At 38.3% G+C, this 26,419-nt stretch overlaps 1 protein-coding gene across 2 annotated transcripts in view; it reads right to left on the reverse strand.

The window, feature by feature from the left end:
* Nucleotides 1-26,419, reverse strand: part of LOC107753125 (nuclear receptor corepressor 2-like) — a 151,900-nt gene that overhangs the window by 23,803 nt on the left and 101,678 nt on the right. Inside the window, exons 13-23 of one of the 2 annotated variants that reach the window (XM_016569248.1) lie at nucleotides 25,529-25,707; nucleotides 17,556-17,610; nucleotides 17,321-17,419; nucleotides 15,040-15,167; nucleotides 13,381-13,431; nucleotides 13,056-13,213; nucleotides 12,156-12,218; nucleotides 5,032-5,174; nucleotides 4,807-4,939; nucleotides 2,331-2,748; nucleotides 1,784-1,904 (exon numbers count right to left, since the gene is read on the reverse strand). In XM_016569248.1, coding sequence (XP_016424734.1) covers nucleotides 1,784-1,904; nucleotides 2,331-2,748; nucleotides 4,807-4,939; nucleotides 5,032-5,174; nucleotides 12,156-12,218; nucleotides 13,056-13,213; nucleotides 13,381-13,431; nucleotides 15,040-15,167; nucleotides 17,321-17,419; nucleotides 17,556-17,610; nucleotides 25,529-25,707 — 1,548 coding nt within the window. The remainder of the gene's footprint in view (nucleotides 1-1,783; nucleotides 1,905-2,330; nucleotides 2,749-4,806; nucleotides 4,940-5,031; nucleotides 5,175-12,155; nucleotides 12,219-13,055; nucleotides 13,214-13,380; nucleotides 13,432-15,039; nucleotides 15,168-17,320; nucleotides 17,420-17,555; nucleotides 17,611-25,528; nucleotides 25,708-26,419) is intronic. The other variant, XM_016569249.1, reaches the window with a different exon arrangement.

A 26,419-nucleotide genomic window follows, 5' to 3' on the forward strand; every position in this document is an offset into this window, starting at 1 on the left:
ATAAATTAACTATAGTGTCCTACACCCACTAGTAAAAAAATATCAAAAATTATAGGCTATCTGGTCTCTGAATTATTTTTGGTTTGACTGTATATCCTTCTGTTATTTTCACACTTAATTATGCCCATTAAAATTTATTTTACAAGTTTTTGTTACTTTCACGGTTCATTTTTTCTCTCTCTATGGTAGCCTACACCATCTTTAATTTAATAGCATTAGAGCTGCTCCATTGCAGCGGCTTAGTATAGGCTACTGTAATCACGCGATTTGCTGTAAAAATGCAGGGAACCACTCGCTATAAATGGGATATTCACTCGACAAGCTCGCGCATCTGCGCCGCCGCGCGCTCAATCCACTCAGCGTGCTTTGCTTACCAGCTGGCGCAAATCAGCTATACAGGCATTAATACTGAATGTTTTATATTCATTGCATACATATACTTCGTAGAAATCTTTAATCTCTAATAACCCCATTCTGCTGTCTGTTGTCGGTGTTTCTTTGTCCGAATATGGCACTTATCACATGCTGTGTGGTATCGGGGCATTTTAACGAGTGCGAGTACAGGAGCTCAGTATCGGGCCCGATACCGATGGTGCATCCCTAATAAATATATATATATATATAGTTGATAACGATAATTTAGACTTTTGTCGAAAAGATTTTTCGTAGTAGTTTTTTGTGCTTGTACCTTGGATGTTTTTTTTTTTTTTCAGGATTTTTTTTACCTTTATAAGAGCAATATTTTCCAACCTTATTAGATGTATGCATCATCTATGTAGCTATGTAGCTAAAAACACCAATTGGTGGCGGCAAGTCAATGTCTTAATGAGTGAGCCATTGACTCATTCATTAATCATTTGTTGAAACGGATTATTAATTCAGGAAAGAAGCAAGTGTATTTATGAATGGGTCATTTAATCATTGACTCACCTGATTAAAAAAAGTGGATTTATTGAGTAACGAAACACTGTTGTACAGCAAAAACAGACAATAGTGTAGCTAAACGTAATTCACTATTAACTTGTTTATTGATTGGTATAAAATCAGTACACAATTAAAATCAATATCATGTTTGAAATAATTCTGATATTTGGGAAAAACAGCACGCTTTATTATATAAATATATTATATAAATATAAGACAAAGACATTTTAACTGCATTATATTAGGCTACATCACAGACATGATTTTGTTCATTTTTTATTTATTTATTTTTTTTTTACAAAGTGAGTAGCATGCTTCATAATGTCAGCTCACACATCATTAAAACAACAAATATGGTGTTATCATAGAAAATACATATTGCAAACCCCTAATGACCGCTCACATCCACATTATTGTCTTTAAATAGGGTGGTGTTCACAAAAGGCTAATCAATCATAACAGGTCATTTACAAGTAGTCTTAAAAGAACAGCAACAAAAACAACCTGTTTGAGTCATTTAAAACAATTATGCCTGTTTTGGTGAGACTAACGAAGAAGAGAGGAAAAATGCAAGCTGCTCTTAAAACAGCACATATCAGTTTACACACCTCTCCTCTTGCCAGAGCTCCGACATTCTGGCTGTTAGCTCATCATGAGTGTCTGAATAGCTAAGAGCAGAGGTGGAAAACTAGCATCTCATAGGAATAAAAACAGCTTTAGTAACCATGGCAACATGGAGAGAAGATGATAATCTGTGTAATCTGGCCAGATATGCCAGTTGTTAACATGAAAACCTCATGAAATTCAAACCACAAGTGACTGAAAACAAAGATGAATGTTGGTATGGGTAGGTACTTACTATGGGAGGTATAACGGCTGCTCTCTGCTTGAGCTGGTTGATGTCCAGTGGTTTCTGAACTGGAGAAGTGATCACTCCATCATGGGCGAAACTCAACATACTTGGCCTAGCAGACATTGTGCTGAGAGTGAGAAGAGCAGAGAAGAGTTATTGCTTAATATGGTCAGAGCCTCATTCTCTCTTATTTACTGTCTTTGTAAACAGCCCATTAATGCCACAAAACCACAAACACACACACTTAATCATCATCGCAACACATAAACAAATATAGACTTTCCACATGAAGTCTTATGGAAATGCAAAATACACAAAAGACAGACAGCCAGCCTGACAGACACACACACTTCTCGCTCTGTTATGTTTGGCAAGCTCACAGGCTAATGTTTCCCCTGACTCGGCCAACATATACAGTGTTTGCTGTCATGGAAAAAATAAAGTCCTACAGGACAAATCAACAAACCCTGCCTCCTTAACTGCAAAACACATGAGACCACACCCAAGCAACCAATCAATCATCCCTCTCATACACACACATGCACACTCTCACCTGTTCTTGTCTGAGCTTTCCGTCTCCTCCACCTCATCGGCACTGCATGTGGCGCTGGAGTCACTGTCTTGAGCTCCACTCTTTCCTCCATGCTCTTTCTTTTTGACCTCTTTCTTGCCCTCCTCCACCTCCAGGGCAGGAGGCTTCCTATCTTCTCCTGTCGCTTCCTTACCACACTCCCCCGGTTCAGTCTTTACTTCCTGCTTCACTCCTCCCTGCTCCCCTTCTCCTTTCTCCATTTTTGGCTTTTCTTCCGGCCCCGTCTCCATAGCTGCCGTGTCCTTGTCCATGGAGGATGAGGAGGAAGTGGCATTGGTTGCAGTTTTGGGCCATGCCGACCCCTCTTCTTTGACCTTGCTGTCATCTGAGGAGTGTGGGGAAGGGAGGCTCTCGGTGTCTGAGCTGTTATTAGCTCCACCTGAAAAACGAAGTGATGGGAAACGTCATAAGAGGGCAGGACATGAATGTCAGCTAATTTGTTAAGTGTGGTTTGATTGGCAAGGCGTTTTTATGGGCAATTCATTCTTCAATTTGGGGCCCTTCTGGCTTCCTGAAAATTATATTATTTGTTTTATCCATGTTAAAACATTTCTTCCATGTTCTGGAATAAAGATCTGATTATGGACATGATAACCTTCAATTTTGGTAAAGTACACTACTGTTCAAAAAATGTAGGGGTGGTAAGCTTATTTTAATGTTTCTGAAAGAAGTCTCTTATGCTCACTAAGGCTGCATTTGAGTAAAAACACAGTAAGAGCAGTAATATTGTGAAATATTACAAATTTAAAAATCTCTTCCATTTGAATCTATTTTAAAATATAATTTAATCCTGGGATGGCGAAGTTTAATTTTTAGCAGCCATTACTCCAGTCTTCAGTGTCACACAATGCTTCAGAAATCAATTTTAATATGATGATTTGCTGCTCATGAAATGTTTCTTATTATCAATGCTGAAACAAGTGTGCTGATAATAATACATTTTGTGAAAACCATGATGCATCTTTTAAAGATTCTTTGATTATTAGGAAGTTCATAAGAACAGCATTTGAAACCGATTTTTTTGTAACATTGTAAATGTCTTACGCTCACTTTTAATCAATTTAATGCAACAGTACTGTATGTGATGGTGGTATATTAATATTGTGTTTAATGGTGTCATTTTTGGAGAAATAGGTGATAAGGACCACACAAAATTTTGACACTTTGGGCCCAATTTGGACATTTTCACTTAGGGGTGTACTCACTTTTGTGGCCAGCGGTTTAGACATTAATGGCTGTGTGTTGAGTTATTTTGAGGGGACAGCAAATTTACACTGTTATACAAGCTGTACACTCACTACTTTACATTGTAGCAAAGTGTCATTTCTTCAGTGTTGTCACATGAAAAGTTATAAAATATTTACAAAAATGTGAGGGGTGTACTCACTTCTGTGAGATACTGTATATATATATATTTTGCACATATAAAAACCAAAGAAAACTTTCAAAAATATGATTTTTAGGCAAGGAAAGTATGAAGAGGAATTTAAAAGCCCCAAAAACACTTGAAAAAGGATACCATAAACAGCAAAATCTAATATAGCATGTCCTTTAAAATGGAACAATTGCTTTAAAACTTTTTTTATTTTAAAATCATCCAGGGTCACAGAAAAGCTCCTGAACGAAGAATCACTCTTATCTAAATCTAACATGTCCTTTGTCAAATCAAAAAGTAAACATAACTAGTAAATACACAGCAGGGGATTATGATAAGCCTCATTTTCCCACTGGCTTAACAAACCCCAGCCATTGAGTGTGCTCTCCCAGCTGGATGTAATTACACAATAACCATAACATAATAAGCACTTCCCTTGCTGGCTTTCTTTCACAAGCTTTGACCTGATAAATGTGGCTTTATGAAAGCTTACGAAAGCCATTTATCGGCAAGCCACACCTGATTGCCAAACACACAGCACAAAGCGTTTGTTTCATAGCTGCCTGGCAGGCTTGTGGAAGTACAGCTCCAAAACTACGTCTACAGCACAACATACACTTTGACACCCAGACAGTCTGGTCACTCCACTATAACAAAACCACTTCACAATACGCAGCTCTCCTGGAAAAGCAATTCATGCTTGCGCAGAGAGTGTTTCTTTCTCAGAACTTGACAAAAGTAGGTCAGGGTGTATCACGGGTGAGGTCATAGGTGAGTCGAAGCCACGTGTTCCTGATATTCTGAGAAAAGCACTCTGCTGTTTGATTCGAGCTGCTGTGGGACTTCCTGGCAACCACAAAACCTCAGAGGTGTTTGGTTTCAGTGTGAACTGTCTCATAGCTACGGCTGATAACATAATTACCATACAGCTCATTTGTTTCTCAGATCTTAACTCTGAGTTTCATTACTTCCATTACACAAAGTCAATGAGACATGTGCAACAAATGACTGTTTGAAGTTACTGCACAATAATGTGCAAGAATCAAGTGTTTGTATCCATACCCTCTCCATCCTCCTGAGCCTCCTCCTCATTGCCACTGACTCCCGATCCCTCCATCTCCTCTTCAGCAGATGGAGCGCTGGCCTCCTCGTTCTGAAGAGCTTTACCTTTGCGTCTGGCCTTACGCTCTTTCTCCTACAAAAAACACAAGCACAAAAACACAACACCATGAAACCAATACTACTGACAATTATAAATAATTAATCCCTCACTCTCTGAGAACTGACCGATTTTATTTTATGCTGTTGCAGAATCTCATCCAGTTTCTGTCTCTTCTTGTAGTTAAAGTAGAAGTTCTTGCACTGGGAGACTGTTTTGGAGCCCACCATCTTGGCGATTGCGGACCAATTTCTGCCATACTGGAGCAGACCTATGAAAGAAAAAAGGAACATTCTCACTTTACTAACGTAAAAACAGGAACAGAACTATGAGTGATAGAGTAACTATCGTCATAGCTATCTCAACGCACGAAAGACAATGTCATTGTCTGCATGACAACTAAAAAGTCCCTTAATTTTATTGATACAGAGAATGGGAAATGCTGATGAGACCACTATAATGGCCAGGCAGATTAATCACAATTTCATTTAAAAATAAAAAAACAGCTATTTTAAACTGTAAAATTTCACACTATTATTGATTTTACTGTTTTTATCAAATAAATGCATCCTTGGTCAGCCTTGGTTTAACAAAAAACAACAACCCCAAATTTTTAACGGTAGTGTAGAGGTGTAGGTCTCATTTTTTTACTTGGTGTCCCACTAAGTCACATGCACTCAAAATAGGGCAGCACCAAGGCCGTTACAGTTTATATAAGATTTATATTACACAGTCTAACAGACAATATCTATCAACACACTAACACACAAGACCCCTGTGTGCTGGGTTACGGAAGCCTCAAGCGTTCCCATTTGCCCAGCCTTGCGTCGTCATTAAGAAAAATTTCAACGAAAGGTCAAAGATCATATGCTGCCGTCTGAAGAAGGAAAGTGGGGCAACAGCCTGACATGAACTGTTCTCAATCATTTAACACCAAGCTAACGCTCAGCAGACGTCAGCCAAGTCGATGTGTGCTGGTTAGCTTCACATTAGGAACCTATCTTGTCCAGTCTAAATAACTGCTTTGGATTTATATCGCTAGTGACCACAATAAAGCACTACTGCCTCCACATCAAAGCTACAGGACAGTCAGTGTAGCTTGGACAGGGACAGAGAGAATGAGATGGAGAGATAAAATGAAGAGTGTAAGTGCATGGAGCTGAATAAAAAATGCCCTTAGTGATATACAAACAAACAAAGCAAGAAATCATTTGAAGTCTGATTTGTATGCTTATCCTCACCATCTCTGATCATTGTTTCTGTCTCTGTTTATTCTTCAAACTTCCAGTTGTTTGTCAGAAATGCAAGCACATCCTAATCTATGTAACATGGCAAACACACAGACACTGCAGTGCAAAGACTGCTTAAATAAAAGCAGATACATTACCCAGAAGTACTTCTATATAACGGGTCAAAAGTCAAGGAAACTCCATTTTTGCCCAATCCAACAAATGTCAAAGTAGCTGTTAAATCCAGTGAAGGGCCAAACACTGTCCAAAACTTCCTGAAATTAAGGTTTCATCCACCTTCAATTTCAAAACATTGCATTTTGTCCAGTATCTCCAAATGTAAGAGTACTCCAATAAGACAATGCTGTCCAATCAGCTTTGGTAATTCAAGAGCATGTACCAATGCTACATCCAATTGAAATCCTCAGCATTGGCCCACTGTGGATCGTCCAATCAGGGTGTTGCATAAAGAAAATTTGCAGCCCACTCTTCCTCTCTTCTCTATCACTCAATCAGTCTTTTCATCTTTGCTCACATGATTTCCATGGAAATGCACAGCAGAGGCACTTGGAGCTCCAGAACAGCATGAGGAAGAGCAAGAAAGTAGAATAGAGAAAAAGGGAGTGGTTTTTGGGAGGGAAATGAGCTCCCCATTCCTCCTCTGATAGTTGCGCTGTTGTTTCTCTGTCTCTAAACAGAGCAGCCCTTCTCTTTTTCTTCTCCCCTCTCTCTCTCTCTCTCTCTCTCTCTCTATTTATCAAACTCACGCGCTTTCCGTCGCCAGCCTTCTCTCGCTTTCTGTCTCAAGGCCACAGTTTTTTTCCACTCCTCTTCACTGGCTGCCGCTTGGCTGGAATTTAACAGCAAAGTGAAGCTGAGATGCAGTGACTCCACCTCCCTAATGCCCGTCCTCCCTCCCTCCCTCCACAACCTCATCTGATCTCTTCTATCATTCTCTCTTTTGCGCTCTCTAATGCATATTATCTGTGCCAAAACACATCTACGCTCAAACACACAAAAACAAACAGACAATGAGAGCAAGAGATTGTGGCAGAAATAAAGAGAGAGCTTTGAGAGGTTTGATGTTGATATCACGAGAAAGCAGAGGGAAAGCAATTCCTCCAAACTGACCTGCTTTTCTTCTTCAATGTGACCTCTACACACAGTCCTTAACAACAGTGTGAGAGAGGGAGAAACAGAGAGGCTTGCCAAATACTCTAATTCATGCCAACCCACAATTCAGCCACTTCCTTTCTCACTGCACTCCAACAACTGAATCTAACCACTCACTCATTGCTACAGAAAGAAAGAAACTGAAAGACAGAGAGAAAGAGAGAAAAAAAGACAGATAGAAATACAGAAAAAGACAAATACAAAGACAAACAGATAAAAAGAAAACAAACAGAATGAAATACAGAGAAAGAAATAAAAAAAGAAAATATAGCTGCAAGCAGCGATGACGGGCCCAAGCCACCAGTGCAACTGCTACCCTGGTGGCATCAGGAAAACGGTGCACAGCAGGCACATGCATTTACAGAAACCCTCTGGCAGTCTGGTTTTAGGGTTACAACAATGCAAGGGTTACAATGTAACATCAAGAGTGTGAAACACAAGCACACACAGAACAATATATAAGTCTTTGGTAACACTTTACAATAAGGTTTCATTTGTTAACATTAATAAACTATATTAGTTAACATGAAACATTTATATAGCATTTATTAAACTTAGTTAATTTTAAGTTCAAAACTTACTAACATTATATATTAATATAATATATTGTTCTTTGTTAGTTCATGTTAATGCATTAACTCATGTTAACAAATGAGACCTTATTGTAAAGTGTTACCAAAACTTTTAATGATCTATAAACATTTTAATTATTTCAATGATCTATAAGCATTATTGAAATAATTATAGGAAAACTATATTTCCAGTACAGTACATATCAACTTATTTTATGTATTTGTTTGTCATTCTAACTAATGGAACTGAGCAGTAAAGGATCAGGCTTAAAATACTTCTTATCCTATGACTATCTAGTGGACAACCTTAGTTTTTAATTTGCTGTTTGCCCCAGAAAGGGTTATTCTATAATATTAAGAGTGTGAAACAGATACACACACAGAGAGGGTATGATTTATAAATCTTTCAATGGTCTATAAGAATTTTAAAATGATTTAAATGATCTATAAGCATTTGCAAAATAATTATATTAAACTATATCGACAGCACATGACATATCAACTGATTATAAGGATTTATTTGTCATTTTAAGGGATGGAGAGTTAGCTAAAAAAAAAAAAAAAAGATTAGTCTTAAAATATTTATTATCCTATGACTCCATCTTGTGGACAACCTTAGTATTACAGCCTTCACCTGTCAGCTGAAATGTCTGATCGTTTTTAATTTGCTGTGAGCCCCCAGAGCAGAGTAAATTTATTAAACTAAGCATGTTTCCTCAGAATTACATGTTCTCCATATGTAAAAAGTTTTGAAGTGTTTGGATAATGCACTTTAAAGATATAAGAAAATTACTGTTTCCTTTTTTACTGTTGTTTTAATAAATCGCCATGGCAACACCATTCAAGATATCCAACATCCTAGGGCTGCCCCCTAATAGTCGACGAGAAGAGGTTTAGTCGATCAAAATTTTATTAGTCACTTAGTCGCAGAGAAAAAATTATAATAATTCCACAGAAGTGGTGAAGTCATGTAGTCCGTGACAGTCAATGAACGAAGGTCTTATGGATTTGGAACGATACGAGGGTGAGTAATTAAAGACAGAATTTAAATTTTTTGGTGAACTTTCTCTAACTTGGGGGTAGGCCTGTACATGCAATAATCAATATATCAACTTATCGCGCAATATATGTACATGACCTCAATAATTTTTGGTGACGCAATATATCGCCCATTATATTTACTTAAAAATTAATGTCACCATGTTTTGTACATTCCACTTGCATCTGTGTCTTTTGCAGCTTCTCGTACATAACGTGGTGTAGTCATGAGGTGCTAGTTCAAATTTAAAAAATGCTTCTACAAACAAAGTTTCATCTGCAGATATGATCTAGTTTATGGATCTGATACTTAATTTCCATGATCTAAATATTCTTAAAAATTATTTTTGTCTGTCTCATTTTTGCTCATACAGAGTAATACAGCTTTCTAATTTGTAAAAGGTTTACTTTTATTTGTTTGCACTCACAATAAAAAAACGTTGTGCTTTGCAAAATAATGAAAGCAAACAGGGTGTGCTTTCTGCCATCTAGGTCTCAGTGAACTTGAGCACATCAAAAAAAAATTAACTGAAACTCTGTGCTTGCGTCACAGACATGCGTACTTTTGCCTGCAGTGTGAATGTAGCCTTAGATACCTCTAAGTTATTGGTGTTAATCTGACAGAATAATTAATTTCCTTAATTATATGACAACCCCTATTTAACTGGCAGCATTCCTCCAATTTTCACTGAGATTGCAAGATGGTGAGCCGCTCTAAGATGAATGAAACCCTGCGACAGGAGGTGGTCTAGATGAAGGCCAAAGGCATTATTCTTTCAGCCCTGGCAAGAGAAGCTAGTCATTCCAAATCTGTGATTTCTAAAATATTGCAGGTTTACAATGACACTAATTCATTCAAGTCCCTCCAAAAGACTGGTCGTCCACGTAAGACAAATGCACGAGAAGAGAGGATAATGCGGAGACATTAATACAGATATTAAAATTAAATATCTGTAATTACAGATTTAGGTTAAAAAGATGTCAGTCTTTATTTTTCTTCTTTTTAGGAAACAAATCAAAGAAAAATAAACAAATTCTACTGTTCCTAATATTCTGTATGTTGCTCAAAAACAAAATATATTGTGTTCAGCGGTAAAAAAAAATAAAAAAATTTTTTTACCCAGTCATTTAAAAATAACACATTTTAGAGCTGTAACGACAATACCGTGATACCGTGAAACCGTGATATGTTTGCTTAAGGTTATCATACCGTCAAAATTTCATACCGGCCCATGCCTAGAAGTGGCACAAATCGGAATTGAAAATATCAGATTCCATGTGGTTTGTGCTGTTCACCACTGTCATGAGAAAAACAGATCTGAGTCACATGTGAGCATTCAGCAACATTGCTGAGCAAACATCAGATTTGGGCCACTTTTGCCTGCAGTGTGAATGTAGCCTTAGATACCTCTAAATTATTGGTGTTAATCTGACAGAATAATTAATTTCCTTAATTATACGACAACCCCTATTTAACTGGCAGCATTCCTCTAATTTTCACTGAGATTGCAAGATGGTGAGCCGCTCTAAGATGAATGAAAGCCTGCGACAGGAGGTGGTCTAGATGAAGGCCAAAGGCATTATTCTTTCAGCCCTGGCAAGAGAAGCTAGTCATTCCAAATCTGTGATTTCTAAAATATTGCAGGTTTACAATGACACTAATTCATTCAAGTCCCTCCAAAAGACTGGTCGTCCACGTAAGACAAATGCACGAGAAGAGAGGATAATGCGGAGACTCTCAATGAGGAATCGGTTCAACACTGCAGCTGGAATTGCTCGCCAGTTCAGCGCTGAACCGGGTAAGGATCTGTCTCGGCATGTTTAAGAGGAGTCAGACTGAAAACGCACTCTGCAGTGACCAAGTCTCTCATCAGCAGAAAGAATCAAAAGGCTAGGCTAACCTTTGCTGAGGAGCATGTTGTGTGGACAGAGGAGAACTTGTCCAAAGTTCACTTTAGTGATGACAGCAAGTTTAATTTATTTGGGTCTGATGGAACACATTTTGTTCAGTGTCAAACAGGGGAAAGACTGAACCCCGAGTGCGTAAAGAAGTCAGAGAAAGGTGGAGAAGGAAGTGTCATGCTTTGGGGGATTTGGATTAGGAGTTGGATTTGGATTAGGAGTTGGATTTGGATTAGGAGTTGGGCCTTTTATAGAGCTACATGGTAGCATGAATGCAAATATGTGCGAGATAACGGAGAAAACCACTTTCGCTAATATTCTGTCGAATAATTAATAATTAATTTATAATTTGTGTTGTGCACTGAGACAAACAAACCGCGCTCGAGCGCGGCACAGAGCGCTCACACTAGTCAAACGAACCGGGCTTTGGGGGTCAAACGTGCTCGGGCACGGTTCAAAACGCCTAGTGTGAGTACACCCTGAAATGGCCAGCCCAGAATCCTGATCTAAACCCAACTGAAAATCTCTAGAGAAACCTTGGAGACAAAGTTATGGCTAAGAAAACGAAATATGGAAGAGAGCTGAAGAAGAGTGGACAAAGATCACACCAGATGTGCTTAAGTCATTCAAAGCCAGGGCCTCTACATTTCCTACTAATTTCTGACATCTGTAGCCCTCCAAGATTTTAGTTGTAATCTTCTTTCGTTCCACAGTGGTTACGGTTCTCTAATTTTTATCACTGTGTTTTCCACAAAATAAAGGTTTTTGTTGAAATGCCTTGGTTATTTTGTCAAACATATTATTAGAACAGTGGTATACCTACAGCTAATATTCCTTCAAATTTTGAGTGTTTGAGTGTTAACAATATTTCAGAAAATATCAAGTATTTATAGATTGTTCTCTAATTTGAATCTCCACTGTGCATACATATACAGTGGGTACGGAAAGTATTCAGACCCCCTTAAATTTTTCACTCTTTGTTATATTGCAGCCATTTGCTAAAATCATTTAAGTTAATTTTTTTTCCTCATTAATGTACACACAGCACCCCATATTGACAACTTGAAAATCATTGAAAAGTGCATGAATTTATCTCAAAAGGTTGTACAAACCCTGAAATGAATAATGGTTATAGTTGGCATAACTACTTTTGGTTTTCTATGTCAGCGATGTTTGAATGCTTCTCACTAAATCTAGAAGCAACCTTATTCATTCTGCTGTGAATTCAAATGCTTCTGACTGGATCTTAATTGTGTTTGCACAAATGGCTCCATACAGCGGGAATATTGTCCAGTAAATAAATGCAGTGGTGACAAATTAACCAACATGGGTTCTGACCTTTCTTTGCGGTCTCCATCTCCTCTTCAGTCCAACGAGAACTTTCATTCATCTCCAGGTTTGCTAAAAAAGATAAGAAGAAAAGATGAATGTCATGTAACGTGAGATAATACCTAAGTCTCTATAATGCAATTCAGCGACCATCTTGGTAACAACCCAGGTTGCAGTTTACGTTCTATCTACATGAATGGGAAGAGATCAAAATCTCCAAAACTCTTTCAATAAAATTGTTTCAATAAAATATTTCGTTAAGCAATTAAATCTGACAAATCTAACTGGTATAAAATGATTTTTTTAACCCAAATCAGGCAATCAAATCAATAAATAAAGTGTGTAATGCAAGAGGTAGTCGACACAAAATAAAGGTTGCAAATTCATATCCATACTTTAAATCACTTAAAACTAATCCAAACTAAAAGCACAAAGCACAAACTTGTGAAAATGACTCAAGCTCTTATGACATTAGTAAGGCAGTGTTTTGACCCTTATGCTGTAATAGGGGACGTTTTTAAATGAAGCACAATCAACGAAAGTTCAAGAAAACTATAAGCTAGATGAGCTCTAAACTTCATGAAAAAGTGCATTTCGGAAATTGAAATGCCTTCTCATCATAAAACCAGGGAACATTGTGACACTCGAGGGACAGATGGTTTCTACTCAGCCATTTATTTGTACAGCATTTCATTATTAGGATCATTCTCGTTCTGTTGATATTGCTGTTAAAATGCCCTCACATTTTGGGAAAACAGAAAAGTGAAGTTATAAAACTACAAGTGGGACAATGTTATACAATAAAAGGTTGTGCACAGTTAATTTGCAGAGCAAAATAAAGAACTAATTTGAACACGTGACCTCAGAGACACACTGAAAAAAGTCAATGGTATGTGAGTGTGTGCTAACCCAGCTCACTGCTTAGCGGTGAAGTGTTTTCTTCCTGCTCATTGGTCATAGAGCGAGTGACTCGTCCTTTCCGGTGTCCTCGGCTGTTTGCAGTGCGCCGGCCTTTAGCGGTTACAGGAGGCTCTTTCTCCTCCCCGTCCTCACCAGAGGTGTCATCTCTGCAAGAACAGAAAAAAAAAAATCATTATCATAGTTGCATTATGCTCTTATCGCAGCAAAATTATTCACACATCATGTTTGATTATCATCCATCATTTGAATTTTTTTTATCAATATCAATATGATTACATCAATACTGAAAAGCATTTATATTAGGCATGTTTACCTCAATTCGAGTATATTCTTGTTTTTATGATGGGTTTCAAGAGCACAGAATCTTTAAAAAAAAAAAAATACATTATGTATAATGTCACTAAGCAGGCAAAAAAACAGAGCAATAGATAAAATGCTAGAACGATTGATAAGAGTGCTAGAACGATAAATAGAATGATAGAACGAGATAGAATGATAGAAAGATAGAACGTCAGACAGAACGACAGAACGATATAGATAGATAGATAGATAGATAGATAGATAGAACGACAGAACAATAGATAGATATAGATAGACAGACAGACAGACAGACAGACAGACAGACGATGGGTAAATTTCTAAAAAAATTTAAATCAGAGCATTCCTATTAGAAAAAAATATTTGTAAGGTAACTTGCTGATAGTACACACAGAACCAAAAACATTAACCATATATGAATGTGAACACACTATGCAAATGCTGGCTCACTAGCTAGTGTATTCCCCCTTCAGCAGTATGGCACAGTGTCAGGACGTGGCTGTGGGATGAGCAGACCCTCATTTATCTTACCTGCACATTATCCATCTTGCAGATACAGTACTAAATATAGGAGCAGCAGCTGTGCCCGCAGGTTGTGAGAATCATAGGGGAAAAGTCAGAGAAATGCACAGACTTGGCTTAATGCACTCATTTAATGTATAGCTAGCATGCTGGGGCGTATACTTAGGCCTGTGTATTCGGGCCAGTGCTAATATGCTTTAATCACACCCTACAGTACTGCTGACTACACAGGTTTAGTTTAGATTAATACACTGTTACCTGTACTTCCCAAGAGTATATAAATACAGTGTGCACCTGCGAGTGAACTAGTGTTCAGAAACTAACATCTCATTAAATTAGGCTGAAATGATACAGAACAGCATCTGTACATAGCCATTGTTTAGTGAAAACTAGAAGGCTGTTTCTACTTGGAATGTCAAAAGGGCCAATTTATTATGCTGTTAATATTAATCAAATAACAATATTGAGAAGAAAAAGACAAACCCAGTCACAGGTTTTTTGCCATTTATAACTTGAATAAATTAATTTATTTTAAATGTTTATATAAACTAAAAAATAAAATATATTTATTAAAATGCATATAACTATATTTGAATGCATATATTTAATTTTTATTTTATATACACATTTTTGCATTAAATATATTTAACCTGTTTTTTATTACTGTTTACTTTATTGATTACTTGAAAAAATTGAATCAATGTTTAATTGAAAGTAACTGTAAATTAAATGAAATTAAATTAAACTATGTAACTTAAAATTAAATTAAATACAATTAAATTAAAATGCACATTAGTTTTTGATGTGGCACTGAAAAAAAAAAAAAAAAATAGTATTAGCTAATTTTTGGTATCATGACCACAGTTCTATCCTAGAGTCTGTAACACGCAAACCCCCTCTGAATCGGAGGACTTTAGCACCAGCGATGAGTGGCAAGTCAGCAGAATGCTTTTTCCACCTGCCTGTTACATAACTGTGCCTTCACTGTTTAAGATGAATCACAGAATAAAAGAAAGCTGTAGGGCCACAGGTTCAAAGGATTTGATGAGAGAAAATGCAATGAAAAAACAGCTGATGGATGGGTGTGAGATGAGAGGGAGAGAAGGCGAGTAAAAGAGAGAAAGATACTCACTTCATGCCATCCTCTTTCTCATCTCCCTCTGCTTTGTCCTCCTCGCGGTCTCCCTCTTTCTCTCTCTCCTTGTCGTCTTTCTCCTCCTGGTTGTTGCGGTTCAGCTGTTGCTGTGTCTGTTGGTTATTCTGTGAATACAACCAATCAAAACACAGCAAATTAAAACCATTAAAATCTAATTAAAATCATCTAAAACATTACTTCTACCCACAAAAAAAAACTATAACTCTCCCATTTGGAATAAATGGACATCCCGATTCAATTTAAAAATTAACTCGCAAGCTCAAGTACACCAATGATGAGCAAAAAAAAAGCTGTCTGGAACCAGGACATTGTTCTATAAATCTCTTTGTAAAGGAAAAAAAACATCCATAAGAGGAGGTGGTGCTCCTATCACCCAGGCCTCAGTTCTATGTATCTGGGTTTTCCTTCACATAAGAATTCCATTTTGAATTATGAGGCAACATAAACCATCTATTTTTGTCAGGAAAGAGAGAGTATGATCCACTACAGCTACTACGAAAGGGAAAATGGATGACAGAAGGATGAAGGGGGAGGGGACAGAGACAGGATCTGAGAGGACTCCGGACAGACAAATGAATGGAGTGAAAGAGTCTCGACATATCCAAGCTCCGATTCTGCCTCAGAGCTTTTCAATATGACAGACAGCACCTCATATAACCTTACATACACACAAACAGGAAGCTGACAAATGTATATGAATGTCATCTTTTCCCACATGATTGTGTGCTAACATAAATGTTTTTGCATAATGGAATTCAAGTTTTTCAAATCTTTGTAACATTATGAATGTCTTTACTGTCACGTTTGATCAATTTTATGTGCCTAGCTGATTAAAAGTATTAATTTCTTTCTTTAAAATTGTTCCAACCCCAAACTTCTGTATTTCACCTGAGGATAGCCACATTACAGTACAATTTCCAAATTTTACTTGAAATTTTAACAAATAGATTTCAGCTAAATGAATCTTCCATGCTAACCATTCGATTCCAAAATAAAACAAAAAAAACCTTTTTTTTTCTCTGAAAACAATTAGATGTAATGTCAGCTGCCCACATCCCTCATTACAGTGCTGCATGAACACACAGTTATTCATGCACAGTTAAACACACATATACAAGATGCACTCATCCACACAGTAACTTGCTTTCTGTTTTTTTGTCTCCCTTTTGTTCATGCTTTCTTTCACCCATCAGGCTCATCCCACTGTATCCCTCTCTTTCTGTGTTTGTGGCACAGGCTGAGAGCGTTTTAATGTGAGCCCATTAAGATCAGGCGATATTTAATGACCTGAGCAGAAACGCTCCAGCAGCAGAAGACCAGTAAAACAAATGTGTTTGGGCAGTGGGCTCATTATTCTATCAGATTTTATTGCTATTATTGCAGGCAACACACACACACACACACACACACGCAGCTCTCAGTCTAACAACTTCACCTCATGCTCTCCTGCTTTAAAACAAAACACAAACATTACATACATTCACGATGCAACAGTTTCATGAATCTCTCTGTGCGTGATCTTACACACACGTACAGAAATTAATAAGTGTGTAAGATCAGGAGAGAATCACTGCAGACTCTAACGGCAGCTAGATAATTACTTCATATAGTTTGACCTCACTTTGAGGTATGCGCCTGTGATACTCATTAGAATCATGCTGATTTATTTTTAATAACACACTCTCATTAAAAAGACAAGCTGAATTCACACCGGCACTATAGAGACTATAATCATGAGGTACATGCTGTAAATGAGGAGACAGATCCACAAGCAAACAAACAATGTTTATATAATTTAATATAGCATAATGCCATAGTCAACATCCTTGAATTTTTCAGGGCTTATGCTGCATTCCATTCAACTCGGAAAGTCATAATTCCAGCTTTCTACTTGGAAAGTGCAATAGGACACCACTCGATGCAGAGCTTTCAATTTCAACACTCTTTTGCAGTCTACAATTGATTTTGCAGAGACTTTGGTGACATCATGCAAAATAGCGAGACTTTAAGCATATAACATATCAGTGTTTCATTGTGCAACATTACACAATACACAATAATAAACCTGTTTACAATGTATAAAATATCATAAATGATCTTCTGTTGATAATCACACATCTCAAAAACAAATTCTAGCATTAGCGTTTTGTTTCTTTATACATCCTTTTCCAAGTAGGAACATCTCACACCCGATTTTGAATGAAATGCAGCATTAAAGCATCAAAGGGCATGCTGGGAGATGTAGTCCCATGCTCACCTGGCTCCTGCCTCGGCGACGGTAGCTCCTGCGAACAATGTTCTTGTAGTTCTCATTCTTCTTAGTCAGGTAGTAGAACAGGACACACTCAGCCACCGTCTGTGGAAGGACACACACACGCAGAGCACTTCAGACCTTACTCGTTCTGCTCATACACTCTCATCATATTCATGCACACTGCCTGCAGTGCAAACAACGAGATGAAGAGGATGGTATTAATAAAACGCAGGTGTACCTTTCTCTCCAGAAAGGAGGCTATCAGGCCAAAGTTTTTTGGGTGCTGGATAAACCTGCAGTGAGGGAGAGGAGGAGCTGTGATACAGAGCAAACACAACCTTCAAATGCTGTATTTTACAGTTTAATTCTTTCGCTAGATATTTCAGCTGAACAAATTTTCTATAGCATCCTTTTTGGTTAAAGTGCATTCATTCAGCTGTCATGTTTGCCTGTTGCGGCTTATCCACATTATGTGCACAAAATCAATGCTGACACAATTAATAATAGGGGTGGGAATCACAAGATACCTCACGATACAATACGATACGATACATGGCTCACGATACCGATAATATCAATTCTGTGCATATTCTGTGATAATCGATATATTGCTAGACAATCCTATAATTATACATCACGATATCTGTCTATGAAAACAAAATGCCTGTGAAAAGGTTAAGTGCAGGTTTTCTCTCTTTATTCAAGTCCAAACTGCTGAAAATTTTGCAAAACTTTAAATTCTGTCATCATTTACTTACTCTCAAGTTGTTTTAAACCTGAATGAGATTCTTTCTTCTGTTGAACATAAAAGTTATTTTGCAGAATGTGGGTAACCAAACAGTTAGCGGTCCCCAGTGACTTCCACAGCATTTTTTCCCCTATGAAAGTTAACGGGGACCAGCAACTTTTTGGTTACCCACATTCTTCAAAATATTTTCATTGTGTTCAGCACAAGAAAGAAATTAATACAGGTTTGGGACAACATGAGAATGAGTAAATAATGACAGAATTTTTAATTTTTGGGTGAACTATCCCTTTATTGACAAGCAGCAGCATGTTTAGTACAATTAGTCTGCTGTCGCTTTAAGAGCTGCACGCATCTAATATACAGGCACGTTTTTCTCTCAACTGTTTACTTTCACTTTAAACATAACCAACTGTGCTTATATGTAAAAACCTTGTGTGTTTTTGACAGTATTAGCACATTCGGACGCAAAAGATAAACTTAGTCCAGTGTGACGGTTCCAGCAAGTAACCGGTTATTTCTGAGTTACAGGTGATTTGGCTGAGGGGAGTGGTTGCACACCTGAAGGTAATCATGGCGCTCTATAAAAGACGACTACCATTTATGTTGACATTCTACGTTGTTCTGTTTTATATGGACAAATAAATTCACTTAATAATAAGCTGTGGTGTGTGGTGACTCCCTTATTTTGTTGCGGTCCAGAAAGAGATCGTAACAAATGGGGGCTCGTCCTAAAGCGAAATTACATCATAACAAGATAAAAAATTTTTATTAAGATTTGGTATGATGTCGATTCGATTTAAGTAGGCTAAATGTGTAAAATAATGAGCTTTCGGTATGCGCGTTGTTTTGAGAGACTGACATAAATATTGTGTATTTAAGCTGTCTCGTGAGTTCGAAGGTAGTCCTCATTAATGGTAAGTGCATTTTTCTTTTTGCGGGTGATTCATTGTTCATTTTTCTCCCGGGTAGGAATTAGCAACGCTTGGCATTGTTTTGTTATTTTGCCTTTTTTATTTTTGTGCAGGCTTTTGGGTGAAGTACACCGCCGTGGTTTTGAATTGAGCTGTTTGTTCAGTTTCTAAACCATCGGTATTTTGGTGTTTAATGTCGCTTTACTCTTGAAAGCTGCATGAAGACTAGGCATAGGTTAGCTTAGTGGGTTGGTAGGCAGTTTAGAAGGGGGAGAGTGAATAATTGTTTCACCTGTTTTGTTCCGGAGATGAAATAAATGCACTTGCTTTGTGTTTAAAAGAGTAACATTTTATGTAAACAGAATGTATCGTCTATAGAGGAATTTATTAAAGATCCATCAGAGGAGATATTAAATTCTTTCGTAAAACAACAATTATGGGAACTTGTAGATCACTTTAAAATTGGTGATGTAGACAAGAAAATACGGAAAAAGGAACTATGTTCTGTTGTGAAAAATTGGTTATGTGAAAAAGGCTTTATGGCGGCTTCTCCACAGAGAAAATGCGACATTGATGCAAAAGGTTCATTAGACATTTTCTCTGGGTTATCTTTCGAAGAAAGAAAAGAGATTTTGCAAATGCAGCAGCTTCATGATAAAGAGTTGATCAAAGAAACTAATCATTATGAACTGGAGATTGAAAGAATAAGGAACGCAAATATGCTCAGGAAATACGAGATTGAGTTTGAACAGAAAAGGTTAGAGGCTGAGAAATCCGCACGAGATCATGAGCTGCAGGTGGAGCAGTTGAGATTGGTAAAGGAAGGGAAAATGTTGTCAGAGGTTGGGGAGAGTGGTTTAAGTTTATCTGGAGGGTTTGACTTGGCCAGTAATTTAAGGCTGCTTCCCAAATTTAATGAACATGACCCTGATGTTTTTTTTACTTTATTCGAGACTTTGTCCGCAGAAAGAAATTGGCTGATGTCTATCCGAATTGTCATGCTTCAAACGGTGATTACAGGCAAGGCACAGGAGGCATATGCAGCACTCACGATGGAGGACAGAAAAGATTATGATAAGGTAAAAGTAGCTATTCTGAAGGCCTACGAACTGGTTCCTGAAGCCTATCGCCAGCGATTTCGAAGCTGGAGAAAAGGTGATTGCCAAACACACTTTGAGGTGGTAAGGGATCCGGTTTCTTATTTTGATCGTTGGTGTGTTGCGTCCGCTGTTGATGATTTTGAAAAGTTGCGTGATCTGATCATTTTAGAACAATTTAAAAATATTGTGCCCGAATACATTGCTATATACATAAACGAAAAGAAGCCAAAAGACGCAACGGAAGCTGCAGTTTTGGCAGATGATTATGTATTAATGCATAAAAAGGTGTACAGAAAAGATCGATCAGGTCAACAGAGTGGTAATTTTAATGAAAATAAAGTTGGAACCAAGACATTTGAACAAACTTATCCTTCAAAATTAGAGAACAATGGTCGGATGAAGACTGACAGAGATCTAGTGTGCAACTATTGTTTTAATCTGGGACATTGGAAAAATAAGTGCCCAGTTCTAGCTGCAAAATGGAAGTCTGGAAAAAAGAAATTGCAAACTAATTATGTTAATCCTGTGTTAGTGACTGACATTACTGAAACTTCCAATGATTTTGATCCTGGTACTTCCATTGAGGCTGGAAATGAAGTATGTGATTCCAAAGTGATAGCCATGAAAAACTTTGTACCGTTCATTATGGAGGGTTGTGTGTCTTTGCCAAACTCTGAGAGTAAAATACCAATTAAAATCTTGAGAGATACAGGCTCATCAGAATCCTTCATTCTTGAATCTGCTCTGCCTTTTTCTGAGGTATCCGGTGAAGGGAGGAGTGTTTTGATTAGAGGAATTGGATTAAACACTCTTTCTGTTCCTCTGCATAGAGTACACCTGACTTCTGACCTGATCTGTGGAGAAGTATCCATGGGAGTTCGTCCGTCTTTGCCAGTTGATGTGGTTACTGTCATCCTGGGCAATAATTTGGCTGGAGGTATGGTATGGCGAGATGTGATCCCACCTCCTGAGGTGGTGTCTATTCCAATCACGGAGAACTCTGACATTCTGCATCAAAATTTTCCTGAAGTATTTACAGCTTGTGCTGTGACTCGTGCAAGGAGTCATGAGATGTCATTGAAAGATGAAGTGTTAAAATTTGCTGTGCCTGGGTTATCTACCCTTTCGCCTATTTCTTATAGGGAGTTGGTAGATGCACAGCAGAAAGACCCTGAGATGCAGAGGTTGTTTGATGCTGTTATTCCGTTTCAGGAGGTAAGAAGTGCTGTTAGTGGATATTTTATCCAAGATGAGATGCTTCTAAGGAAGTACATCTCTTGTAAAAAAGGATTTGTTGGACGAGTGTATAATTCAAGTGGTGGTGCCGAAACAATTTCGAGACGTAATATTACAACATGCACATGGTGAAATTGCAGGTCATTTAGGAGTAAAAAAGACCTATGGCCGAATTTTACGACAATTTTATTGGCCCCGTTTGAAAATGGACATTTCGTCTTTCATCAGAACGTGTCACACTTGTCAGGTAACTGGGAAGCCAAATCAGTCGTTGAAACCAGTGCCTCTGAGTCCCATAGTTGTTACAAGCAAACCGTTTGAGCATCTAATAGTTGATTGTGTGGGACCACTGCCTCCGTCTAAGTCAGGGAGTACATATTTGTTGACCGTAATGTGTCAGGCAACTCGTTATCCAGCAAAAATTACCACCAAAGCAGTTGTGAAAGCTTTAACTCAGTTCATATCTATTTTCGGGATACCTAAAATTATTCAGAGCGACAATGGTACCAACTTTACATCACGAATGTTTGCTGAGATTTTGAAGGTGATTAAAGTGAAACACAATCAGTCGAGCGTGTATCATCCTCAAAGTCAGGGTGCGATTGAACGATTCCACCAGACTTTGAAGTCCCTGTTGCGTGCCTACTGTGTGGAGCTAAACCGTGACTGGGAGGAGGGTTTACCCTGGCTATTACTTGCTGCTAGGGAAGTACAGCAAGAGAGTTTGGGATTTAGCCCAAATGATCTAGTTTTCGGTCATCGCGTACGTGGACCTCTTTCTGTTGGGATTACGTGAGGAAGATCCTCCGCAAAATTTGGTAGAGTATGTGAATGGTTTTCGTAGACGTTTGTTTTTGGCCGGATTGAGTGCACAGAAGAATCTTGCTGTTGCGCAAGAGAAAATGAAGAAGCACTATGATAAGCATGCTGAGGGTCGTGTCTTTACACCAGGTGATCAGGTGTTAATTTTGTTACCGTCTTCTGGATCTCCTTTTTGTGCTAAGTTTACTGGGCCATATACCGTTCTTCGGAAATTGTCTGATGAAAATTATCAAGTTGCAACCCCAGATCGGCGAAAATCTAAGCAGTGTTTCCATGTAAATTTGATTAAAGCTTATTGTTCTCGAAATTCTGAAATCCAACCAATGAAATCAGTTGCTACTGCTTCTTTTGAGTCTTGTCAACTTTCTGCTGAGGGAAGAGAAGATATGGTTGTTAATGAGGATATAGTTGTCCCTGAAGATTGTGTTTTGCTTCCTCAATTAAAGAATTTAGAGACTCTTGAGAATTTAGATGTTCTGTTTTCACATTTGACAGAGGTGCAAAATAAAGAGCTAACCCAATTGTCATGGGAGTTTCCTGGCTTGTTCTCAGATGTACCTACTCATACTCATCTGATACAGCATGATGTTGATGTGGGAGACGCACAACAAGCATTTTTATAGGGCTCCAGTTAGTAAGAGGAGAGTATTGGAATCTGAGATTCAATATATGATTGAGAACGGAATAGCTGTTCCGTCGAACGGAATAGCTGTTCCGTCGTGTTCAAGTTGGGCTTCACCTTGCTTGTTAGTGAGGAAATCAGATTCGACTTATAGATTTTGCACTGATTATCGCAAACTAAACGCCATCACTAAGCCCGATGCTTTTCCACTTCCTCGAATGGAGGATTGTGTAGATCAGGTGGGTACAGCTAATTTTGTAAGCAAGCTAGATCTTCTTAAGGAATATTGGCAAGTGCCGTTAACTCCTGGAGCTAGAGAAGTAACCTCATTTATTACATCATCTGAATTATACTCATACTCTGTTATGAGTTTTGGTTTACGAAATGCACCTGCCACCTTCCAGAGATTGATGAATCGAGTGGTGTTTGGGCTGGAGGGGTGTGCAGTGTATTTGGATGATGTTATTGTTTCAGCGAGACCTGGGAACAACATTTAGTTCGTCTGCAAGCTCTTTTAGCTCGGTTGGCTGAGGCATGTCTTACAGTTAACTCGGCTAAATGTGAGTTTGCCAAGGCTACAGTAAGATATCTGGGAAAAGAGGTTGGCCAAGGCAAAGTACGGCCAGTTTAGGCCAAAGTTTTGGCCATTCAGTAGTTTCCTCCTCCGTCCACCAAAAGAGACCTCATGCGTTTTTTGGGGATGGTCGGTTATTACCGGGGTTTCTGTTTTAATTTTTCAACCGTGGTTTCTCCGCTGACTGACTTGCTTAAGAGCTCAGTGAAATTTGATTGGAGCGATAATTGCCAGAGAGCTTTCGAAAATGTTAAGCTGTTGTTGTCCACTGCTCCTGTTCTAGCTGCCCCGAGGCTGGATATGCCATTTAAATTACAGGTGGATGCCAGCCAGATTGGTGCTGGAGCTGTTCTATTACAGACAGGGGAGGATGGATTGGACTATCCCGTAAGTTTCTTTTCTCGTAAGTTCAATACTTATCAGAGAAATTATTCAGTGATTGAGAAAGAGGCTTTATCTTTAATCTGGGCACTTCAGTTTTTTGACGTGTATGTGGGGGGAGGAAAGCCCGTAGAGGTGTATTCTGATCACAATCCCTTAACATTTTTGCATTCTTTACAGTTGCCGAGTCAGCGCTTAATGCGTTGGATTCTCTTTTTACAGCCTTATAATTTGATTGTTAGACACATTAAAGGATCGGATAACGTAGTGGCAGATGCGCTGTCACATGTTCCTGATCTGATCAATTAAGTACAATGGTTGTTCAGTTGTTTCTGTTTTTCCGTGCACTTTTGTCGCCTTAATTTGCTTTCAGGATCCAGATTGCTGGTGGCGAGGTGGGCAGTGTCGGAGAATGGAGAGAATTGTGAGAATCATGGGTGTACTGTGATCAGAGGTTGTATAACAACATGTATAGAAATGTATGATTTCTAAGTTTTGGTTATGGTGGTGGTTCCTTTTTATCCGGTTTGGGAACAGATTTTTTTTAAAGGGGGGTGTGTGACGGTTCCAGCAAGTAACCGGTTATTTCTGAGTTACAGGTGATTTGGCTGAGGGGAGTGGTTGCACACCTGAAGGTAATCATGGCACTCTATAGACTGGGGCAGAGATGGCGAGTGTGGCATGAGCGTGGGCTGGGCTTGTGCGGAGCCTGAAGGTAATCATGGCACTCTATAAAAGACTGGGACAGAGATGGCGCTGTTTGTCAGGTGCTGTTTGTCAGGCTTTTTAGTCTGCGCGCACTTCAAGTGTTCATGCTCAGAAAAAGTGCATATCAGAACCGCACATGAATTAAACGTTTAACCAGCAAGGCTTTAGAGCACATGCAAATAATGCAGTTCTTGCATATTGCGTACTCTTTGTCGATTTTGTTTGTCCCACCGATGGTATAAAAGTAGAAGTGGGTCCAGACTTTGGACTTAACGTGGCTGGTACATCTATTATTTTACTTACATTGCTGTCCGCCATCACGTTAAAAAACTCTTTTTCTTAAGCTAGTTAACTTATGTTCATGTTTCACAATTATTGCAATCTTATTCTATTGTGCTCCGTCTGTTTGGTGCACATGCGCGCTGCGACGCTTGTTCACTTAAGTCTGTGAAGTTTAGCAGAGAATTGTATGCAAAAGGCTCCTGACAGCAAAATGGAAATATTTCCATGACTTTTTAACATTTACAGATAGAGAATATAACTGTGAAATGTAAGTTATGCACTGAGGAAAACAGCACAAAAGCATTAAACAGCACAAGTAGCCTATCTGTCAGCAGCACATGAGTCTGTCAGAGCATCTGACAGGGCGAGCCACTTTAAATCATACGTTAACTATATCTTACCAGTTATTTTAAAGCCCTTAATATAAAGCATGTCTCATATTTAGGATAAATTGGATTATGCACTTTCCCCACAGCAGCTCACTCTATGTCCTCTGCTATTATTCAGATGTGCTCTTATCAAACATACCATATCAAACCATATCGCCTTATAAACATATATTATCGTACAAACTCGATATACCGCCCAGCCCTAGCTTACATCAGCATCAGCCCATTGATGTAGATTTCAGCTGTTCACGTTTCACCTAGTGCTGCACCACTAGCCAACTATCAAACACAACCACTTGCACACAAACTGCTGAGCTCTTGAAAACCAGGAGAGAGATGCTAAACCACAGGCTGATGCATTTTAGTACCGATTTCGTAACTCCTCTTTCCTTCAAGCAAAATCAACATGCACATCAATGCAATGAGGACAGAACGTACTTCTCACGGAAAGTGTCCTTCTCCTGTTCACTCCACATGTTCATGACCTGTCTATCTTTGTAGACCTTCATGGGATCGTCCATCAGCCCATTCATGTTGATAAACTTTATTCTCTGCTGCTCGGCATCAAACAGCATGGGAGGAATCACAGCTAACTGACGCATCTGCTTCTCTGTGTTCTGCAGTGAGAGAGAGAAAGGAAGAGGCAGTCACTAATATGAAATGAAAATAAATATGCGAAAAGAAACCGAGAAACAGTAATGCCAAAAGCAAGGCAGATACAGTCAGCAAAAATGTGGCCACTGAATCTTATGTCTGTGTTTAGGAAGTGCATCAGCCACAAAACCCAACTGGTGGTGTAAGAGACCTTTAGTTGTTAATTCACTATTTGTGCACTTTTTCCAGACAGACACACAAACAATCCTTTTACATTCAAGAATATGCTTGTCTATTGAGTATTTTCTCCATAATTGTTCTTGCAGCCCCTTAGTATATAAAACACTGTTTTGGTAACATATACACTACTGTTCATGTTTGGTAAGACTTTTATGATGTTTTTGAAAGAAGTCTCTTATGCTCAAGGATGCATTTATATGATTTTTTTTTTTTTGATAGAAATATTTTGTAATACAAATATTTTACTGCCACTTTTAATCAATCTAATGCATCCTTGCTGAATACAATTAATTTCTTTAAAAAAATCTTATTGACTCCAAATATTTAAAAGGTAGTGTATAATACATGATTTGACTAATATTTTATTAGACAAAACAAAACAAAAAACTGCTGCAAAGGCGTATCTTTAACTATATGTTGTCATATGAACAGTCAGTGTCGATAATGATTCCACAAAACAATTTTTGCTTCATTCACCAAATTCTCACTAAGTTC

This window comes from Sinocyclocheilus rhinocerous, unplaced genomic scaffold (genome assembly GCF_001515625.1).
Source record: "Sinocyclocheilus rhinocerous isolate Xijiao unplaced genomic scaffold, SAMN03320098_v1.1 scaffold20, whole genome shotgun sequence".
Lineage (NCBI taxonomy): Eukaryota > Metazoa > Chordata > Actinopteri > Cypriniformes > Cyprinidae > Sinocyclocheilus > Sinocyclocheilus rhinocerous.